Source organism: Danaus plexippus (assembly GCF_018135715.1).
Source record: "Danaus plexippus chromosome 3 unlocalized genomic scaffold, MEX_DaPlex mxdp_34, whole genome shotgun sequence".
NCBI classification, from domain to species: domain Eukaryota; kingdom Metazoa; phylum Arthropoda; class Insecta; order Lepidoptera; family Nymphalidae; genus Danaus; species Danaus plexippus.
This window is the reverse complement of record NW_026869846.1, coordinates 1,154,359-1,175,659: the sequence shown is the minus strand read 5'-3', so window position 1 is coordinate 1,175,659 and position 21,301 is coordinate 1,154,359. Positions and strand designations below refer to the sequence as shown.

At 31.1% G+C, this 21,301-nt stretch overlaps 1 protein-coding gene and 1 non-coding gene across 4 annotated transcripts; both read right to left on the bottom strand.

Annotated features, from left to right (window-relative positions):
* Positions 1 to 18: 18 nt before the first annotated feature.
* LOC116766663 (multiple epidermal growth factor-like domains protein 10) lies at positions 19 to 16,416 on the bottom strand. Of its 3 annotated transcripts, none has more exons than XM_061527102.1 (8): positions 16,243 to 16,416; positions 6,878 to 6,963; positions 2,678 to 2,812; positions 2,318 to 2,455; positions 1,979 to 2,108; positions 1,528 to 1,664; positions 989 to 1,173; positions 19 to 576 (listed from the first exon to the last, which is right to left on the bottom strand). In XM_061527102.1, the coding sequence occupies exons 2-8, from the start codon at positions 6,942 to 6,944 to the stop codon at positions 418 to 420; spliced, it is 951 nt and encodes a 316-aa protein (XP_061383086.1). In that variant the 5' UTR covers positions 6,945 to 6,963; positions 16,243 to 16,416; the 3' UTR covers positions 19 to 417. The 3 variants fall into 3 exon arrangements, with proteins under 3 accessions (XP_061383086.1, XP_061383087.1, XP_032512542.2); XM_061527103.1 differs by lacking the exon at positions 16,243 to 16,416 and adding an exon at positions 10,147 to 10,284; XM_032656651.2 differs by lacking the exon at positions 16,243 to 16,416 and adding an exon at positions 7,820 to 7,860.
* On the bottom strand, positions 12,038 to 12,110 carry Trnar-ucu (transfer RNA arginine (anticodon UCU)). Its single transcript has one exon. It is a non-coding gene; the product is annotated as a tRNA-Arg (tRNA).
* Positions 16,417 to 21,301: the final 4,885 nt, after the last annotated feature.

Sequence of the window (21,301 nt, the reverse complement as noted above, 5' to 3'; positions counted from 1 at the left end):
GAATAAATAAAAAAAATATCATAATAAATATATTTTATTTACATTCGAACAGCTCTTGAACATCTCTTTGGCATGATCTACCCATTCATAAAACGCTGGAATAAAATTGCACTCAAAAAATACTGTCAAAGGAAGAAAAATAATCTACTCTTAATGTATTACACAACAAATAACAGAATAATATTATATACAACTTATTATAAACTTTGAAAACTAAACGGACGAATCGGATACGCATGTTCGTAAAATTCGATCGTTTTACAACAATTAAGGCGTTTGAAAATTTTCTCTAACAACCAATTATATGATCCGACTAATTAATTATTAACAGTGTATAAAGATTTTGAATTAATTTTCATATATCATGACGGCATTGTTACAGAGGAACAAACACCAAAAAATATGAATGTATCGTATTTAATGTCGTATCAAAACGGCGGCGGTGACCAAGATGGCGGCGAGTGGGGGGGAGACGGCGCTGGCGCCTCCGAAATCTCTCGCGTCCGGGGAGCATGTCTTACAAGTGCAGCGCCCAGCCAGACAGTAACCCGGCTCGTCTTCCTCAGACACGCATTCCTGTTGTCGATTAATAAATTTGTTTCATTTACTTAATAAATATCTTAGAACTTTTCTCCTTTTATATGTTCCTGAACTATACGGTTTCAGATTAAGTAGGTTCATGAAATTATAACATCAATGCAAGTGTCTGTTCTGTCGTAATATTTTGTCAAGTTACATGGGCATATAACACACAAAATAAGCAATTTTTTCTTCTTCAGTGTTCCAAGTGATCAGAAAGTATATAGAAGTCTTTGGTTCATTTATTTCGATAACAAGAACGTTCCAAACTTTCAAATGACATCTAGAAAACGCTGACCAGATAAGTTCAGATTCTTTTCATCAAAAAATATTTGGCGCCATCTAGTAGCAAACGTCAAGTAATCTGATTAGTACATATAACAAGATTACTAGTGCAAATCTTATCTACCTCATCCACATCACAGTCCTGGCCGGGTCTCTTCCTCCTCCAACATTTCGGCGGATTCCCGACAGCACGGGCGTCGTATGAACACGAGCAGGCGCCGCCGAGACATAAGGCTGCGGGGACCTCGCTGCCGGACAGGGATTCACACTGCACGTCGTACTGACACTCCTCGTTCAGAGCAGTCGCCGCTGTATCAACACGTTTATTGTTTAATGAGTTTTCGCGAGTTTTATTCATTTAAATGAAACTTATATTTTTTGAATAAACTACGCGTGATTTATTTTCGTAAAAAACTACATACTCCCGACGTTTCGGTTACTTTTCAGCAACCGTGATCACGGGCAGACGAGGTGTGAGTTCAAAATTTATTGTTGTTATGACAAAAAAATTGAAGTGTATGAATTCAGAAATAAAATTATAAAAACCTGATTTATCTTTGATGTTGTGTATATGTCATTTAAAACATGACATTCGGATAGAAGCATGAGTGACACAAATATGGATTGTTAAATATATTTTCACACAAAACCTTATTTACTCACATTCAACACAGGCGTTAATGTCAGTATGTGCGACCCAGCCAGGTCTACAACGACAGGTCCCTCTGCACTGCAGGCCGGGGCCCGCGCACTGTAGCTCGTCCTCGCAGGCCTCACCCAGCGCCGCGTCACGGACACATCTAGGAAGAGAAGAGAGTGGGTAATTAATGTATTTAGTAAGAAGGATTTTTTGCGGCTCCATGGTCTTCCGCTGTCTGTAAAAAGTCTATCTGATCTGATAGAAAACCTTCCTAAAAATACCAAAATAATTATGCAGAAATAACAAAGGATGAAAATCTATACACTTCCATTTGTTTTTACGAGAAGTCTTTTAGATAAATGACAAAAAAAAAATTGATTCGTCACGGTGAAGCAATTACTTAAAAATATTTTTATCGTTTGTTTCTTTGTTAGAAGATATGAAGATAATATTTGTTGTTAACTTTATTCGAACCTTGTTCCATTATCCCTGGGGCTAAACTGAAGCTGGCAGGTGCAGTATCCCCTGACACAGAACGCCTCTCGTTCCGGACCTGGTTCACCCAAATAGCAATTCTGGTCCACCACGCATCGCTCGCCGATTACTGAAATTGTATATCATATATTCATTGCACACTCACTTTTATAAGGGACTAAAAAATTTCAAAATATAATTTAACTATACCCAAATATATCAAAACGGGGACAATCAAAAATCAATAATAGAAAAAAGTTTATGTTGATCTAATAAAAATTCAAACTGGTCTCACTTAAGAACAAATACTAGAGTAATACAATAAATCTGATACAATACCAGCGGTTTCGTAACACCGGTCTGTCTCCAGGTGTGCGTTTTCTGCGCACGAGCACGACCCGTTAGAACACTCCGAGTGGACGCCCATAGTTGAGTGACATTGAATGTGTTGGATACACTCCTCACCGTTACGAGCCTCTAGACACATTATAAGGACTTCAATAGTGGAATCGAGTTTTCATAATATATAAGATGCTCATTAAATTTAATATATGCTAACAATAAAATTAGATGGGATTTTTTTAGGCAGTAAAAAGAAATAACATCTCTCTAACATTCATATTTGATATAAGCAAAATAAGTAGGGTATTCCAATTGAAATTGTGTGATGGAATGGTAAGTTGTTTAGTTGTGACTGACCCTTCAGACATCCTTTATGCGTGCTGTTAACCGCAGCGTAGACGAAGCTGTTCTTGCAGACGCAGTAACTGCTCTGACGGCAGAACGCGTTATCTGGACAGTCTAGATCCACGCTGCAGATATTGCCCGTCCTTCCTGGACAAATACTTACAAATATTACGCGGAAGACATTTATGTATAATTTCGTTTCAAAATTGGTTAGGTAAAGAGAGAAGCTTGGACGGTGGAGGTGAGGTGAGGCCCCTAAACCTACACCTTGTTCGCAAGTCCCAGGCACTATTGAAGCTCCTCTCCCTGCAACGCGATGGACTCCGCACCCGCACGGTGAATCTATGGAATGCTGAGAGGTTTCGTCTCATAAGATGGTCTAAATTCTTGTTTTTTTTTTTGGCTATATATGACAATTTCATGAATATATAACTACCGTCACGTTCGTGACTTCTTAATAATTAACTCATAAGAATTTACGAACTAGTTTGAAAGAAATTAATCGAATAGAAAGTAAATCATTTGAATAGGTAAGTTTAGAAGGTCTGATCAGTAAGTAAGTTGAAATGTACATTGTACTGTTCCATACAGTTTTAGCTTTAAGGAAGGGACAGCTTTAATACATATTGCCTCTAGCTGTGAGGACATTCTGATCGGCTCATTGAATATATCCAGGATCAGAAAACCTGGGAGACGAAAGATGGGAGTTCTTTTTAGTATAAAGACATTGAACGTAGTTTATCCTGACATTTTACTGTTTATTTAATTTTAGTTTATGAAAGAACCGGTAGAAATATCTAACTTTTGACTGCACTTATAAAATCTCCACTTTACCAAGAGTTTTCTTTAAACTAAAACCAGAAAGATTTCAGTAATTTATTCATACACCTACGAAGATATTATGTGCCAAGATTCATGTATGTATAGGACCGCGCTTGATACATTCTTTAAGTTTTAATCATTAATGGCGTTTGTATTTCGCTATTATTTATTTATTTATTATTTTGTAATATGTAGTATTTAAATCATATTGAACTGGTTTTTTCAAAATATGTTTGTAAATTACTTAGAAGCATATGTTATTCTAAATGTGAAGTACATTTACAATAGCAAGCCATTATATCAGTGCATTACTTCATGACGCAATAAAAAAAAACCAATGACAAGAAGCTATTGTACCTACCGTTGAGAAAATTCGGTAAAGTCATTGTAGGACAATTACAATACAATATAAACTTTATTACCAACAACAAAGGTGTCATGTGCTTTGAATGATATTGCTACAGATGTAATTTATGTTCTCACAGATTATATAATATTCACCTTGAAAATTATACAAAATGGAAGTTACTCGTTAAGTCTTATTTATGTCGGATATTAAATTTGATCCTATATAAATATATATGTCATGCCATATACATACATAACTCACGATTTTTTGGCATTATTTTAAGATAAATTTCACGTCAATTCATTCTGGTATTATTGAATGTTATAGAAAATTAACATTATGGTTCATATTTCTAGAACGTTCGAATCGGAAATCTTTGTTTATTGTTTTCCATTGAGACTTCTTTTTTTTACAATTATGTATATCTATAAGGTCATTTGATCTACAAGATTGTGTGGGCTAGTTAATTATAGTAAAAAAAACAAGAAATAGTAATAGTTATTTTTAGGGTTTACAGTGACATCTAAAAGGCCCATACATGGCTATGGCTCGTGCAATACTTATAGGTTATATAACATAGTACGAAACTTGAGGCAGATGCTAGTATTGTTATCTTCATTGATAATATAAATCATTTCTTTGCACGTAACCAGTAGTCAGTCATCAGATATCACTGTACTATCAATTATTATAGTGATTAAGATAAGAATGTCATCTCGTTTGTTCAAACAGCTCTGTTTGTCGCGTAGTAGCGACTGATCACAGTCAAGGTTCACTATTTCGACACGGAACTTGCTATGGCATTGCGTTGTACACATTGTTAGCACTGGTATAATATTATGTACAAATATTTTTGTACAAATCGTTAGTATTATTGGGAATCTTATTTGATAGCTGCGTCTAATAATCTTCAAATATTTGTTGATTCTTATTGCGTATATTACCTGAGGATTATGAATCGAATGATTACATTTAAAATGCGGTAATAAACTCTTTGTTTACGTTCGGTAATCTATTCTCCGCAGAATTTCTATATTAGCGGAGCCCAAAATAAATTCTCAGTTAATTTATCAATGTAGGTAATCTCTTTATCATGATGTTAAAAAAGAAAAAAACGAAAAACGTCAAGAATACAGCGTGTTATTTATTAATTAAAGAAAAAATAGTTTTATCTGTGGTATCATTTGCTTTGAAAATTATGCTTAGTGTGAGTGAAATAAAAATTATATGTATAGTAAGCGGTACATTTTTATTAAGAGCGTCCAACGTCCTCATTAAAAGCGAATAAATTTTTTTTTATTAAAATAACTGTTTATAGTATAAAGACCGTAAGAGTGCACATTTTGCGGTATTTTGTAAAAAACTTGTTCTTAAATTTTATATTAATTATATTTACTATATTCGTTAAATGATTATTTATAAGGAAATTATGATGTATATGTAAAGTAAATAAATATAAAACAGCTAGGGAATTACTAACTTAATTATATACCTACTAGGTCAAACAAATAGATTGTTAACTTAAGTATGGGGTATATACTTAGTACGTTTAACAAAAGGAACATTAACAGTTTTTTATTTATAAATCTTATTAACGTAGATTATTGAGTAAGAAACGGCAAACGCTTCGTATGTAGTCAAATGTATACCTGTGATAAGCATACTGTCCTAGTTCCTCGCTCGATAACATAATCAGTCCGACACACTTTTACTATAAAGTAAGCATAACTTAAAAAGATATATTTTTTACATAGAATTTTGCGGAAATAGGCTCACAGCAAATTTTTTAATTTGTGTTTTATTTACAATAATATCGATTTAAATCAAGCTCGGTTAGAATTAAGTGGAAATTATTAATTTTTTGCTCATTCATGTTTCATAAAAAATTCAAGGAATTACTGAAAATATAATAATAAAATACAGATTTTTTTTTAACTTTTTCAATGTATGTAATATGAATTATTGATAGTGTTATCAGAAAGACTGAATGGATTAAAATTATTTAGACTATGTACATCTTCGCCTTTTAAATTACTGTTCCGATGTTAATGAGATTATGTGTAATTGAGTAATATATATATATATATTATAATATATATATATATATTATAATATATATATATATATTATTGTGATAAATATATATATATATATATATTTATCACAATAAAATACAATGATCTTTATTTCCGGAGTCGGTTATTGCCTTTGAAAATGATATCCGTAAAAATTGACATAAAATTTTATTATTTCGTTAACCAAGAAAGTTGAAGTGTGATACGTAACATTGACTGCTTTCACTCTTGTAATTGCAAAGAAAAGAAATCTTCAGCACGGTACGTTCACTGACGTATTAGTATGCGTTTTGTTACAATTTATTACGTGAACTTCCTAATTTTTTACACTGAATTAATGGAAAATTGTACAGATTTCTACCGCGCGCGACAGTGTAACAAATACGATGATGGAATCGTTACTCAACAAACAGTCGCTTCGGAAGAGCAAAAAAAATAAAATGGGATAAAGAGAAGAAAATAATGTTTCCTCTTAGAATGGTCTAAGTTTGTAAAAAAAAAAATATAATATAACAATTATTATTCGGTTTGTTCAAAAAATTATGCCAAGTTATGGCAGGGTTAACAAAATAAAATTATGGCACTAAAATTAAGAATAGTACATGTTTTTTTTAATCAATTTATAAACTTCATATAAATATACAAATACCTCAGAATAATAATGACTATAAGAGTTCATTTCTTAGCCTTAAAATATAAAATTAACTATAGTTTTAAAATAAGACTAAGTTTTTACTTAATATTTAGGCAAAGACTTGGGCACTTTTATGTATAAGTTTACATTGGCTTCACAAACAACTGTAGACAATATTATGTATATAATATATAATGCAGGAAAATATATCTATATACCTAGAAGTTGACACGACTCACGTGCCACTAAATGTAACTTATATAACACTCATTCTAACACGATATTTTTTTATTTTGCATTAAATATTAATCTCATATTAAATAATAACTTACTTTTCTCCGGACCCTGGGCGGTGGCAAGCCCCGCTAGGGTTAGAACACACAGCCCCCAAAGCAACATCCCGTGGAGCACTTCACCTCTGCAACGAATAAATTTAATTAAAATCACGAACTCGTCTCAGATACGTGATAAGATAATATTATCTAGACTTCAGTGATTAATTATGAGATAGGAAAAATACCGTCACGAGATGAAGGGCTAGGGCCTCGCTCGCGTGTAATGATTGGGTAGATGTCAGATAAGTTGCTGTATGATTAGCGCAGACCATAAAACATAAATTCCAGAACGAGACAACTGTTCGGAATGGAATTGGAATCATTCCATTTGATCAAACAACTGATTGGTTTTCTATAATTTTGTGATATAATTATGTTTCATGTTATAATTAAACTAGGGTAATTTTTTGCTTGACTGGTGGTTCATGACTAGCTTTTAAGAAAAATATTTCTCGTACAATATGCAGACCGAGCGAGCGTTTTCAAACCAAATTGGATTGCACCGATTATTATTACTGATACATATTTCAATGATAACCAAGGAATCACTTCGTCGGCTTCAAACAGAGTGCCACATCTTACACAATACAAAACAAATCGTGACGAAAAATACCGAATCACGATCGATCGTGACCGGAACATTGGATATATTAACAGTTTAACTAGCACAGAGATTATCGCGTTTTTATATAACTCTTAAATCATAGCTATATCTAGAATGGAACTCTCTTAAGATTATTTCTTTACGTATATTTCAAATCAAACTCTCTTTAAGAAGATTTTACGTATTTATGTACTATAATTCATTCTCTCAATTGGAACTTTTTGACAGATAATTAATTGGACCCTGCCTACAAGATTCTTTTTCGACTGGATTTTTCTTTACGGATATTTTGATTTTTCCAAGTCTTTAACTTTGCATCACTTAGTAATACTAACTTTTTTTTATAATCCACTATTCTCATAAACGTATTTTTGTCTATATCGATAGAAAACGATCTTAATGTAGTGTTGTACTTTCATCTCGTGTGCCCGCGATCACGGCTGCTGGAAAGTACCCGAAACGTCGGGAGTATGTTGTTTAAAGTAACAAAAGACGCGTAGTAATCCGAAAATATTAGTTTTATTAAAATGAATACTCGTGAAAGTCTTACAAGTCATTAGTGTTGTATCTACTATTTGTTTGTAACAAGTAAAATGGTTGGCACTTTGGCAGTAAGACTTTAGTGTACCACAATTGCTCTCGATAGGGTTGCCACTAATATATTGCAATAACCTTATATCAGGAAAAAACCTGTCTGAAACAAAATATTTAAAAATGTAGGGCAAAATTGTAAAATGTATATCGTATTGAGATAAAAACTATTCAAATAAAATTACTGTCAAGAGATTTCTTTATCTCTAGTGTAAACACTTGATAATAGATAAAAAAAAGACAAATAAATGCCATGAGAATATTAAATTCACAAAAAATTAATAACATACCTATAATGTTTAAAATGTGCAGGTAATATTTATATAATAATTAAACGGAACCCTCACTCTATTGGATAGTGGTTGAAACAATTCTCTTTGTTGGTATTTAGCGAGCGTGACATATGTTACCTGTTTTGAACGGTATAAAAATGTATGGCCATTGAGAGTATCGGACACGCTGTACGACTCTAGAAATACGATATCGTTTAATGTAATTAAGACGAACATTCAAATTCACGGATTTTTTTTAAAGTATTTGAAAAAAAAAATTCAAATAAGATCCGAGTTATTCGAACACTAATCGATTTTTTTAAACAATAAATCGATTACACCGATTGAGATTGAATAGCGATTTTAGACTCCTTATTATAATCTGTGCAATATATAATGTATGTATGTATGCCTCCATTAATATTTGAAATGTTGAGAAGAGTATACAATACCAACGCTTTGTTAAGTTGAGAATGTCATGTCATTAATTCAAGAACATTATACTGATATTTTGTTTTTATATTTAACTAAATTTCATCAGTGTGTTCTAGCTTTATCTTTATTAAGTTTTTTTATAAGAAATTTTTATTTTATCCCTCAATAATTCATAAGTATATTCAGTTACTGTTTCAAATAACACAACATTATCTATGAATATTGATTTCACATTAATATCATAGTTTTCATGCAATCTCATATAATTACCGTCAATGTGCTTAGTCCTAGTTTGCATAGTAACACTAAATAAAAAACGTCTCATTGTTTGTTCAACAATCATACGTATGTAGTATGAAGACAGGGCAATATTTTAACTATCTATGTATTATTTAAAAGAAACTAATATTTTTCGGATATACAACGCGTGCTTTATTTTTTGTTAAAACTACATACTCCCGATGTTTCGGTTACTTTCCAGCGACCGTGATCACGGGCAGACGATATGTGAATGTCTGTCAGTTGGTTCTGTTATGTCATATTATATTTGTTGAACTATTTTATATCGTGAGGTTAATTTTTATTGTCATTATACAATTAAAACTATGAATAATCCCCTTCCACTCTATCTAAATTACTTAAAACTAGATTAATGCAATACTTTTCGTACAGTATAACTAATTCCCATCAATTTCTTGAATATTTTTTTTTACGTTACCAACTTATTTTATTCATAGTTATAATATTAAATAACAAATCTACTTAACAGTTATCGTATATATGTAAGTTTTAAATAATCAAAACAACGCGCAGTACATCCGAAAATATTCGTTTTATTTTAATGAATACCCGCGAAATTCTTAGACATCATTATATTTGTGAGTGTTTTAGAGGACATTAATTGTTTAGTATATTTGTTACAATATATATATGAAGGTATATATGTTGGTAGATGTGTAGTACTTACTGTTTTAATTTAAAACAGTAACAGGAGCATATTGTAATTAAATCACAAATAGTACTTTAAAGAAACCAACAAAGCCGCTAGTAATTCATAAAGGATAATTATCAAGGATTATATATAAATAAAAATCCGTTTATCTCAAATCAATACAAAAATTTACTTGTAAATGGATAACTCAAAATCAATAACTATTGAAGCACCAGGTACATTCTCTATACCTAAGCCTGTTATTGTTGAACCTTCGCTGTCAGAGATTAAATGACAAAAATACACATACTATCTACGTTTAAACCAAGCACGCTTAATACAAGTTTTCACTACATACGAAGCCGTTCCTTTTCAATGTATTACATAAATTAACGCTCCGTATAAACTCGTAGCAAGCGCACTGGTAACTCACTTATTTTGCACGAATGGAATCCGATTTACTTAACTCGGAGAAAGGTCACTCGCGTAAGGTTACTTTGAGACAATTTAACATGATGTATCCATGTTATCAAGGAATACAATTAGTTGTATCCTTCTTTTAGCGCTGACAATAACAAGTGAATGTGATATAAGGATTTAAAATCGTATTATCTTATCATTGTGTCACTACTATTGATTACTCACTACTTTATAAACGGTATAGGTGACTTAATGTTGGGTGTGATCAATTGCTTGTTTGTAGATTAAGGCGAAGTGATATATATAATGAAATTACTACAAGAATTATTAATGTGTACTTAAAAGTATGCGATTAACTTATACAGTGACGATATATTGAACTGAATTAACAAAAATTTTGCAAATGACCATGATAATTCTTAACTCGAAATTTACATCGACGCAACAAACGGAGCGTTAACTTAGAGCATATTAATTAGATTTGACACTTTACCTACAGTATTAATGTAGGTTATGGAATGAGAAACGGTAAACGCTTCGTAAGCAGTGTGACCTATTGATAACCTACAATACTATCAAAGTTATAGTCTTTCTATAGACTTAGACTTAGACTTTTGTTTCAACAGCACGTAATGAGCCGGATATTGTTATTTAAAAGCCAGTTATTATTGTACAAAGAATTAGAATCGTTATAAAATCCATTAAGTGTTTCATTATATTCGTTGTGTTCAATATATAATAATTCTTAACGCCACTGTAAAGAAATCTTTGTTAGATTTAATTCGAAAATATTAAAATAATATCTTCGTGCTGTGCATTGAAAATATATATTTTTTAATGTCTTCAAGACACTTTTTTTACAGTTCGTGTTACCATAGTAAACTTCTTGACGTTGCAGGGAGCGTTTACTGTGAGATTATTAAATCAGCTACACAAACGTTAAAGCCTTTGGTAAAAGCCTTATTAAGTAAGTCGTAATTGCATAGGATGCACGAACGCATAAGTGATACAGTTGCATTGACCTTGAACGACTGTTCTAGAATCCATTACATATGTACATATCACAATGTTATTTACAGAGGTTCTATATGAGTAATATTTAAGGATCCAACTTATTAATTCGTCCTGGCCGAATAGAAATTCTATGTTTAAAAAAAAATTGCTTGTCACATATGTGTAGTCCAAATTAATGATGTTTGGATTAATCTGGGATTATAATTCGTATTTGTAAAGCAAGTAAGTTACATTTTAAAATGTAAAATCGTAGTTCAAACTTTAGGAATAAATATCTAGTACTTCTACGAATGGTCTAATAATAGTTTTCTTTCCCTACACGTCCGTCAGATCGCCTTGGAGGTCAAATCAATACGACCTAAGAGACAGTTAATACTACTATGTGCGTGTCAAGAACTTGCTCGTGCAATAAAAATGCTTGGGAGGAATACAAATTGCTGATTTGACTCATCGAAATTTCTATAGGAGTCTTTTTTTCAACAATACATGCTATATCTCATACATTTCACAAATAAGATTGAAACAGGGTTTTCTTACAAACCTTATAAGTATACGTTGATTTTTATTCAGATGTATGCCATTTATTTGAATGCCAACTAGACGTGTGAGCAAACTTAACTGGTTTTAAGTCGTAAATCTATTAATACGTTTAACGTTTTGTTCAAGATTCCATGTCGGATGTGGGCCACTCGTACGAAAAACAGAACCAGCAGACATATCGCCATCTTAAGATACATCGAATCGTTGACCGACTGACCGACTACTCCGAAACACATGTACAAAACATAAAAAAAAAATATTCTGTTCAACGTTTGATAGTATTGAGAATTTAGTAAAAATTACTTTTTTAAAACAAACACATACATATGTGACAAAAATAAATGAATTAACATCCCTGGTGGGGATCGAACCCACGACCTTTGGATTAGAAGTCCAACGCGCTATCCTCTGCGCCACAGGGACGACACTTACGATCTCGAAAATCTAGTACAGAAGACATTGAACTTTACATAAAATCTATTAAATTACATAAATCATCAGAATAAAATAATATAATTTGTATAATGTGACGTTTTTATCAAGAATTAATTCTCAAATTCTGATTATTTGATATTTCGAATGTTTCTATAGAACCGTATTTTATTTATACATAAGAATAAATATAAAAAGACATGACCCAGTAAACTTGCGATTAATATTTATTACCTGACTGTGCGATCGATAAGGAATTAATGAACACAGCGGGGTACTACTATGATAGGAATAAAACTACTTAAACAACTCATTTACAGCGCCACACTACTTTTTACACACAGCTATCAACCTACTAGATAGTTCATCTATACATTAATTATATAGGTACGTAGTTTTAAGTTTATATAAATGTGATAATTGAACGGATCTTTAATATAGTTCAAAATCATTCATTCGTTCGTTCGTCGGGTCCTTGACATATTATTTTATGTGAATGAATTTTACATTAGTTATAATTATTGGGTGTACGGTAATTTTGCGCGGTTAACTTTAATTTATAATTTATTAGCGTTTTTATTGCCATGTGTATTTTTAGAGTTCAGCTACTGGTTGCATACAAGGTTTTGTCGACGATTTTGCTGTATTATAATTCTAGTATATGCTTACTGTAATTTATAATACCCGAAGAAGAGTATGACTTTGTAAATTGTTGGCAAAATGGCCAATTTGATTTGATTTATTTTATAATTTAATTCAATGAATAGGAGTTTTTTTTTATATACCTACGTTACGTTGAGAATAGAATAAAAAAATAACATGACCCTATTTAGTCGTAACAGATTACTTTATTTTTAACCGACAACGCAAAAGGTTTGGGTTCAAGCCTAAATTTGAGTTCCATATCTGTCTGTCTATGACATCGTAGCTCTAAACGGAGGGATCGATTTTGATGCGGTTTTATTTCTTTTATCAGCGAAATTTTTTGCGATGGTTCCTAGTTTTTTTTTGTTCATGTTGGGCCAGAAGTGTAAAAGTACCTACCAGTACTTTGTCAAATGTCTTTTTGCATGTTTTGCACGTAAAGACAAAACCTTATACATTTAATTGAGGTCAATAAGTTTAATATGAAGTTTCTCCAAGTTCTTATGAGAGGAAGGTGGCCCAGTTTTTATGGCTGGAGTCAGAACCAGTTCTTAACCAGAATTAAGTCAATGTTTTTGAGACCATATATTGTTTTAATGCAATAAAATTGTAAACTTCATGATGATAAATATATCATTTCGGACTTTTTTATTTTTCATAGATTCAGCACACTGATTTACGTTGGAATACATATGGTACTATTTTTATATATTTACAATATAAAAAACACCTTTGAGGAAAAAAGAATGAGGTTTTATATTAATAACAGTGGCTGTATCTCGAAATACCATTGCCCTAAATCTGCCAGTCACAATGTCAGTCTGCTTTTCAAATTTCCTCCTCTCATACATTGTTGAAATGTGGAAATGAAAAAAATATATCCCTATGTTACAGTGCTCGGGATTCAGATTTAAACACGCCTGTCTCAGCCTACAAACAGAATAAATATTCGCAGTTTTGATAAAACCTTTTATGGATGTGTGTGTATCAAATATCAATGTATGTGTGTGTGTAACAAAAGCATTTGAAACCCTAATGCGCACATTGTATGCGACAGCACACAATATTATAATGACGTCATATTTTGCAAACTCCTTTCGTTGGAATTCAAAATTAATTATTGTCTTAAAAGATATTCTCATATATTCTGAATGGATTTTGCAATATCGTATCATGCTATAAATAATATATATATTATTGTAGCCGGATTGCCACAAAAATAGTGGTTAGATTTCAATTAAATTTTAAGTTTTACGTCTTAGGCACTTGGATCTCAAATCGATTAAAAAGTTCGTATATTTTTGTTAAATATAAAGTTATTAAGATTTAAGAAAAAATAGTATTCATAAAAGCCTGTTCAGTTATATATATATTTTTAACATACGTAAAATTATCCTGCATCAAACAAAGCAAAGTCGCCGGCATCAGCTAGTTATATTGGTATTATAGAATAGTATCTTTATAAATAGTTCCCGAGTTCAAGGATGAGGCTGAAACCGGTCAACTGCAGTTCGCTACTAAAATAAATGAATGGAATTCTTACAATAAAACTCTTTTCACGTTATAACCACCTTCTGCCCGCGGCTTCCTTATAAATGTCACTAAACACGTTTAGGTTTCACTCTTCGTCCAAACTCCTGTTTTATGTTCTAACAGATTTCATCACAATCGGTCCAGCAAATGCACCGCTCGCTTTGGGATTAATAATACTACTTTTTGTTTTATTTAAATTTATGGAAACCGTATACGTTTGTCGTACAGATGAAATAATACACCAGCCTCGTAGATAATACAACGTTATATAATGAGGTTCTCAATTTTATATCTTTAGGTAAGTTCGGGGGTAACGTTTAACAAAATAAATTATAGATAAATTTTGACAACCCATTTGATTTTTTTTTGTACGTGTCATGAGACCGTCGTAACAAAATATTTTGCTTATACATACAGCCGTTGGCTTGAAGAAAGCGTTATCAATTCTTACAAGATTAAAAGTCTGCGTATTCAACGTTCTTTGGGAAGATTATTGTAATGAAAATTTTTATTATTATTATTTCTTAATTATTTAACTGTTTTGACACCATTTTAACTTATCGTACTTCTTGAACCACAGTAGTGTTTGTTCGTGTGACTTTTTCTTCTGTTATTTATACGAAAAACTGAAATAGAATCAAAAACTTTTCATTGAAAATAATTTTTTTTTTATCGATATTAAACTTAATTTACTCGAAAGGTGTTTCCCTCGAATTTTTCAAAGCAGTAAAGCTTTTAGTCGTTTTTAAAAAATCATTTTAAAAAATATATAATATTTCAAATATATTTTTGCAAAAGTAAAAATAAAAAATGGTTAACGAGAAATCATTTCATTTGTCAAGTTAATTTTTTCGTATTTATTTTCTAAAATTGTTAACTGCCTATCCGCTAATATAAAACAACAGGGAATTCCATCCGGAGTCGCGAGATTTTTACGTCGATTCGATTGTTACTTCTAACAATGAATAGGTGCATACATCAAAAACATGAACAGAATAACTATTCATTTGAAAGGGAAAGTAGGAAGATTAACAGTGCTATGTGAAAATCGATACAATTTGTGTAACGTAATTTGAGTATTAACACACTTACAAGAGTTTACAGCGACAACTCAACAGGGGACAGGGGATAGTTTCGTAATACGGAAATAACCACAAAATCTACCGGTACTACCTTAATAAAAGGTTCGTGTATAAAAAACTGCAAACTTTCTGTGTTTAGTTTGTATGTAAACGCATCGTAGGGTGCCGATGCTTCAAAAATGCAAAACATTTAAACCGTCCGTGTGTTGGTAACATGAACTCGTACTGAGATATTTCAATTGTTTTTAATATAATAAAACTTTATCATATATCTGCCAATGTTTGCATATAAATCCGTTACTCATCTACGTACAAACAGGTTTTAATGTAATATTATATACAGTTATATTGATACGAGCTGTGGACGTTAATTTATTTAACGAATTAAATAATAATATATATATTAATTTATTAATAAAACCTTTGAATTTATTCAAAAAAACTTTTTTTATATAAATCATTACCGTAACAAACAAAAGTTTCTATTGTATTTAACTAAGTGGACTTTTTGGGTTATAACATACTATATAAAACATAAAATATAAAGGTGTACAGAGTAAAAATGAATTATTGTCAGAGAATAAAATAAAAAATATAATAAACTATATGCAACATTTAAATATTCACAGATATAATTAAGGAAGTAACTAGGTATTTATTTCATTGAAATTTTTAATTATAGTTAATATTTCGGATAGCAAATTCGCCAGACAGTGATCACAATATTTTTGTTATTTTTTTAATTATGAAAAGAGTTGCTTATTCAAGACATTTTTATATTTTTGTATTATCTGTGCAATCCACATATGTTTAGTATTTAAAAACTTAGAACAAACCAGGACAATCAAAAGCAAAACACTCACCATAATTTAACAATACACTAAAATAAAACACAGTCACTCTTGTTTTTATTATGTGTCAGTTTTATAAATATTACAAGTATAAAGTATTTAATTTGATTTGCAAGTCACGTCTCCATAGCAACGCGGCGTTCGACGCATGCGCACTGCGGACCAAACGCGGTCAGACTGCTGTTTTCGCGCCACCGAACAGCGTACTCTTCCAATTTATGGACGACAAAAACAAAAGTGACTCAACCGCTCTTAATGGAATTTCTATATTATCTTTATGTAAATCGCTATAAAATTGGACTTGTTTTGTTCTGTTGTAATTACTAATTAGTATGGCGTTGATCGTTATTACTTTAATATTATACTTTTGATAAATTGTCATATTAAACATGGTTTGCAGAAACTACTTTTTTCAAATCTATGTTCGCAGCTAAGGTAAGGAAAGATATTGCTTCTTAAATTATTCTTAATACTAATAGTGAGAGATATATATTACACAATACATAAACTCATCCCCATGATCGTGCGCATCGAATGACGTCCCTTCCGGAAAGATGTTGCAGAATAAGGCTTCCCCGCACTTTATGAAAGTTTATTCTAAGCGAACAATTCAATTAGAATTTTTATTTTATCTGACTCTACAATTATACCTATTGCTTTTTTGTTATTAAAAGAGTAATTTTATTTACTTTCTGCACTTGTTATAAAATAAGTGTTTTAATTTTTATTTTTATTTATATTTTATCGGTTTATTACTTTACATATACATGTGTAACAAATATACATTCTGGTGTAAATAGGTATTGGCTCTATCTTAGCTTAACTCACCTATAATTAGAATGACTTAGATCTAAAATGACATTGACATTTACTTTGACGTAAAAATCACACTGTCACAATTAAAGTGTCACGAAAACAAAAAGAACTAAGATACAATACATACTGCCAATGTAAGTTAAAAAAAGCTTCCTCTCTATTTTTACGTGACATTATGAATTTACTTTACACATCTATCAACATAACGACTGTATCTTCTTCTTCTTCAAGACTTCGAACAAGTCGCTAGGACCTATTTCCATATCTACATTCTTTAATTACTTTGGAATTCCACATCACAAGCAAAAATTTTATACTAATTACAATCAACTTTATAGCCTATGAAAGACATCAAGGTAGGTACATATATTTCATCACGTACTAGTAAATCAGAAGGTATAGAAAAAAAATCAAATTACAAAACGTACTTTTCCGTTTCAACTGATCTAGTTCAAACCCTTTAAACCAGATAATAAATTATTGAATTATAAGGGACGTAATACTGGCCAGTTAGTTAAATTAATGATATGTATAAAGAAGTAATTCTTTAAAACTTAAACTTTATAACTTGTCTATGCCCCTATGTCACGTCATCTAGCATTTACATATGGTAGAATTTCGTTCAGAAATACAATAAAGTATTATATTTTATATCCGATATTAATAAACGTATCTATGACTGTTTAAAGAACATTATAATGTATAACATTGGATACATTCCTTAATATTTCTATGGAGTTATGATTTAGTCATGGTGCGCCTACGTCCCATCGAACAATAGACTATGGTCATTATGGACCGCTTATTTATTGTAATGTGCTAAGTAATTTGATACAATTTTTAGAGTTCCGTAAATGTTAGTAATAAGAGAATTTTTTTCTGGAATATGGTTCACAAAACATACGCAGTAAGAACTAAAATCAAAAAGCTTAAATTGAAATAAATAAATGACTGCACGTGTTTTTATTGATGTTGTCTCATGTCAATAATCATTAATTATATATATTTTTTTATTTCGCTTTTATTTATGAAATCCTTTCTACTCATAAGACTAATAACATAATACAAATACAATACCGAAGCATCGAAATAAGAATACAACCGTGAATTATTAACGCAAGTGTATTCGTATTCTATACAAACAAAAGTATACTTTCGCGTTCTTCAGACCAAATCGTATGGTCACGAACGTTAGACGGGAACAATTCTTACATGGCGTTAGAAAGAGATGGAGCATTCAGGTTGTATCTTCCCACGGTGTTTTGTCATGATATGTTTTAAAGTATAATAATTGCGATCAAAACCGGTTGAATGTACTAAATTATATTTATGGTAACGTGAAATTATCAAATGAGTGAACTGTTACGGCCTTTATGTTTGAGCTGTTATGGTTTTAAAGTTTTCAACTTGTGGCAACTGTTTAATTTCGGTTCTATTTTTCTGTGGTTGGAGAGTTAAGATATGCTTTATTTAATTCGGGTTATGAGCAATTTGATAGACTCCAATTCTAAGATTGCTCGTCATCGGTGTCTGAACAGAGAATTAATGTTTTAGCCATGACAATCGATTGGATGTAAATTAAAAAAAAAAACCTAGAGATTAAGTACAGTTTTTTGACGAACCGATAGAGTTTTTGGCTTCAAATAGCAGATAATATTTAAGTTTCTTAATTTAAATGCTCATATGTTCATTTTCGTGGCGACTTCATTTGTCTATTTAGGGTTCGGATTATAGTGTCCAAGGATCGTTTTTTTTTTTTAATTTCGACTATAAGATAATTCAGCACGAGTCGAGGTGGCAGCATCCAAAAATGTCAATTTCCATCATAAAGAAAACAAATGAAACCAGTATGCTATTATAAAAATTAAGTATAATTGAACAAATAAACTTTTTACCTTTTAAACTTTTTAAACTACACATTATAATGGCGGCCTTTGGAATTCGTTTATAAATTTTATGTTCATTGAAAAATCTGTGTAAGTAGTGACCGCTAAGGAGTTCACTCGCATGGAACCAATCCAGATTCCAGACCTAGAAATTGTATCACATCGGATTCCAAACGGTTTCTAATAATATAGTAGTAAAATTTGTCTGTAGAGAGCTCTTGGCGGAAAACCAAGCCATTTACTGCAAGAACGCATTGTCACTGAAGATCTCCTTTGTCATCGTTACTTTGTTTGAAGAAGCAATACTGCTTGGACGAGCAACAGTTGAGTCCAACTCGCTCTTGACCGGCTTTCTTCTTTGTTTACATCACACAAGTTTCCATTAAGATATATAATTCAATCGTTTAAACAGATAACACATTTAATAATTGTGACGTACATTTTCATGTAGATTAAAAAATGAAATCACTGAAAATAAAATTATTATGAATCACTTATCTTAATAAATAAATCGTATCAGCAAATTTTCACTAAATCTTTCATTCTAATTTGTCGGTAAATGTGATCTTTCTCCAATGATTGATAGACAAACACACAAACTTTCACGTCAGTACTTATTAGTAGAAAACGTATTCTTCGACGTCGTAAAACAGTTATGAGTTTAAAACTCAGCAAAATGTCTTTGTAACGGTGAATACACAAGATGCAAGTAAATGCAATCGCAAGATTAACACGTTTTCAGTACATTATAAGTTAAACTATTTATTTGAGTTATAAAAAGATACTACAAAGTTGACAATTAAAATTCATAAAATATGTATGTAAACAATTAAAATTATTTTCTTTGATGAAAACTACAAAAACCTGCTTTGTTATTGTAATTTATGGCAATGACGCAAATTGTCATTTAAACGTATTTTTTTTTTGTTACTAACAAATAGCAACCCCGACAGACGTTAAAATTATCATTCCTACAATGTACATGGGTTACGATTCCTAATGCATAATGAACACTATAGATTTTTAGAATATATTCCTTAATTCGTATGATGAATCTAACGTTACTTTAGAGGTATGCGATCTATCTGAACAAATGATAGACAACTGTCAAACTATTGACAAACATTTAAAGCGTGCCTACCAATGAGTACGTCAAAAAGTTTAGTATATTACAAGTAGAAGTTACGTGTATTAAAATTTTCTGAGTTTCTTCATAATTTTCTTTGTTTTAAATGTAAGAACCTTCTATTCTAAGGTATTGGACACTTTATGTGAAAATTAAATGAAACGGATAAAACCGTTTTCAAGTAATAGAGTGACAAGGAAAAATAGGCATTTTTATATATGTATTCATAAATTATGTTCAGTTTGTCGATATGAAAATCGATTTTATATTAGATAACGAAAATTTTATATTATATTTTTTACAAATAATATAACATTGATATAAATCGATTTTATCATAGTTTATATATCGAGCTAAATTTCATCCATTCTACCACGATTATAACAGCCTCCGACGTGCAGTAATCTCTCGACTAATAGGTATTTTTCAATGTAATAATAGTTAGAAGTTGTATCCTTAGAGAATAAAATAGCTTCTTTATAACTAAAACACCGAAAGGTTTTAATTAATTTAGCTTCTTTCGACAAAAACTATAGTCTAGTTTTATAAATAACGACTACGTGAGATATATTTTCCAACTATTGGTTTTCTTATTTATTCGACTTTGTCTGTTAAATTAACATTTTTAATATTAACTTGATACTCGAAAAATATGAATGATAGTGGGAAAAGAATAATAAAACATAATACACAACAAAACAATAGACATTCACCAATCTAATCAATAGCATGCAGATACACCGAAGCGGTTTGACTAATGAGTGGGAATATAAACGCTACGTGATCTGTAATGCGACATGCGATAAATGGAGGAGAAAAATTAAGACCATGTAATACAAGTTTTACTTAAAAAAGCATTATTTCAAAAAGTAAGAATTCTAAAATGTCTATAAAAAAGTGACTCTTTAATAATTATTCCTTTGGTTGGGACCGAAACGATCAAACTCTTTGGTACTTTTAGAATAAATTTCATATAAGAGGCTGTAGATAAGGATCAATAACTTGTCAATGTTTGTAATTCTATGACATGAAATACGTCGCATATAATATTACAAGTCTACAGTTTTATCAGACATATAGAGTTTGATTTACTTGCGGGCGAGTGGGTAATGGATGCCTAATTTTCAAGTATCCAGAGCGGAGATGTGACCGTTAAATTAGGAATCTATGTAGTTTCAGATCTCACACTCGTGGGACCACGCTTGATGACGTCATTTATAGTCACCAGCCCGTATAGGTTACA

Coding starts and splice junctions, on each gene's coding strand:
- LOC116766663 (XM_032656651.2), bottom strand. CDS start 7,845: ATGAGAATAGTGGATTATAAAAAAAA. Junction 2,813..6,877: donor CGCCCAGGGTCCGGAGAAAA/GTAAGTTATTAT, acceptor GTATTTGTCCAG/GAAGGACGGGCAATATCTGC. Junction 1,665..1,978: donor CCCAGGGATAATGGAACAAG/GTTCGAATAAAG, acceptor TTCTCTTCCTAG/ATGTGTCCGTGACGCGGCGC.